We start from the raw sequence: 2,249 nt of genomic DNA on the forward strand, positions 1-2,249 counted from the left end.
TAAAGAACCCTAAGATGCACACTGATCATTTGTAAACTCTTGAGATCACAATTTCTCTTGCCAGCATTGCATTGGATCTTTTCAAGTCACAATTCTTAAAAGGTGATTTACTTTTCAATAGTGTTGCTTTGTTTTAAAGATTTTCCTCTTTTGGAAGAAGAAAAACTGCCCTTCCATCTCATCTGCTGTAAGCTTGTATTTGGGTCTACCACATTTCCTAAGAACACTGAAATGAAAACTAATGCTGGCCTCAATCTGTCAATAACAAGAATACAGTTTTTTCCCCACTCATTTCTAGTTTCAAGTTTTACCTTTAAATATAGCAAAGTAAGCTATTTTAACTGGTCTCCCTGTGTCCCCCCCCCACCCCACTTTCTTCTAAGACATTCACTCCTAAATATTTATTGACCACTTATTATGTGCCAAGAACACACTACGTTCTGGACATAGCAGCAAACAGTTCCTCTGGAGCATAGTAGACCCTAAAAGACTGCTTCCCCAGTCCTTTCTCTCCCATCTAACAGATACTCACTTGTTTCTTACGTGGCAACTCGCAGAACCGTGGCCTGTGACGTGGAGGGTATTTTTCTGAAAGTTCTTCATTTTTGCTCAGGCTTATTTGTGTTCTTACTTGTCTGACATTGAAAAAGCAGTCATGTCACAAATGAGTATTTCTACCAAGACTGTCAATAAATCTACTCAATTATCACACAGTCACACACACAAAAAAATTATCCATGTTTCTTTCCAACTACATTTTCTTAAAATGACCTTTTATTGTGTTTTAGTCAAGTACACAACAGTTTAGGTTCTCATTCAACAATGACCAGGCAAAATATTCAGCAACATTGGTCACATTGTTCACAATGTGTGATGTCATCATTATTCCCATTGTGGCTGTTATGTTTCCATTAATGTAGTTTCCCTCCCCCCTTTCCTTCTCATCTTTATTTTTAAAGTAATTGTTGACTGTATCCTCCAACTATGTTTGTATTTAGAAGGCTTCCTAACTCTGCCTCTAGCAAGTTACTAGCTCTCAGAACTTCAGTTTCCCTATCTGGGAGCTAGAGGAGCTAAGAGTACATAGAGTTATTATGAAATAAAATCTAGAAAACATATGCCATATACCTGGTACAGAATCTCGTACATATTAGGGACATAAAATTATAGTCACAATTATTAAAAACTTACAGTGTGTTTGTTAGGTACCATGTTCATCATATTACATATGTCATTTCATTAATGGTATCTATCGTTATAAGTGAGGAAGTATTGGTGGTTCACTGATACAATTCCTGCCTCCGTGTGGGGTTCAATTCTCAGCTGATACATTTCACATGCAGCCACCACTCATCTGTCAGTGGAGACTTGCATATTGCACAATGTTTCAGAGGAGCTTCCAGACTAAGACAAACTAGGAAGAAAGGCCTGGAGATCTACTTCTGAAACTCAGCCAATGAAAACAGGAATCACAACAGTCCGATCCACAGCTGATCAAGGGGGAGGTGCAGGACCGGACAGGGTTTTGTCCCCTTGGCCATGGGGTTGCCGTGACTCAAGGGCTTACCTCACTGCAGCTAACAACAACAACAGTTCTATAAGTTGACCTAATATAGTAATTAAGAAAAATAGAATTTGAATTCCAGCTTCTCCATTTCATAGTGTGGCTTTGAGTAAAGAATGGAACCTCTCTAAGCCTGTTTCCTCATCTTTAAAATGGGGATAATAGAAAATGTTAGGCTGTTTTGAGAGATAATATGACTTAGTAAACATCAACCTCTCAGCACAGTGTCTGACATATGGGATGCTACCATTAAATAGTAGCTGTTACTGCACCATGGTACCTTGGATTTAATTCTTATATGATCATTTACTGGGCGCCAAAGTATAAGATATACTGATAGATTGGGGTAGACACTCAGATGAACAAGATAGGATTCTTACCCTTAAACAGTAAAAATTACTGAGTGGAACAAAGGCATAAAACAGTGTACATGAAATAAACATTAAATAAGGAAGCAAGCCACATGCTGTCAGAGCATAATGTCAAGAGCAATTAATTCCAAGAGCACCAAGGAAGAAGGATCACAGACAATCTGACATTTGCCGTATGACTTTAAATATATATCTTATTGTATTTTTGGTGAAAGTTTACATAGCCAAGTAGGTTCCCATTTGACAATTTCCATAGAAATTGTTCAGTGATATTAGTTACATTTATCATGATGTGTCAACATTCCCTTTAATTG

The 2,249-nt window shown here is 37.6% G+C and overlaps 1 protein-coding gene across 1 annotated transcript in view; it reads right to left on the minus strand.

The window, feature by feature from the left end:
* TXK (TXK tyrosine kinase) overlaps positions 1–1,839 on the minus strand; it is a 104,741-nt gene extending 102,902 nt beyond the window's left edge. The window contains exons 1-2 of the mRNA XM_007949448.1: positions 1,832–1,839; positions 533–635 (exon numbers count right to left, since the gene is read on the minus strand). Of these exons, the coding sequence (XP_007947639.1) occupies positions 533–635; positions 1,832–1,839 (111 nt within the window). The remainder of the gene's footprint in view (positions 1–532; positions 636–1,831) is intronic.
* Between the last annotated feature and the right edge of the window lie 410 nt (positions 1,840–2,249).

This window comes from Orycteropus afer, unplaced genomic scaffold, assembly GCF_000298275.1.
Source record: "Orycteropus afer afer isolate SDZICR_OR568_19922 unplaced genomic scaffold, OryAfe1.0 scaffold00246, whole genome shotgun sequence".
NCBI lineage: Eukaryota > Metazoa > Chordata > Mammalia > Tubulidentata > Orycteropodidae > Orycteropus > Orycteropus afer.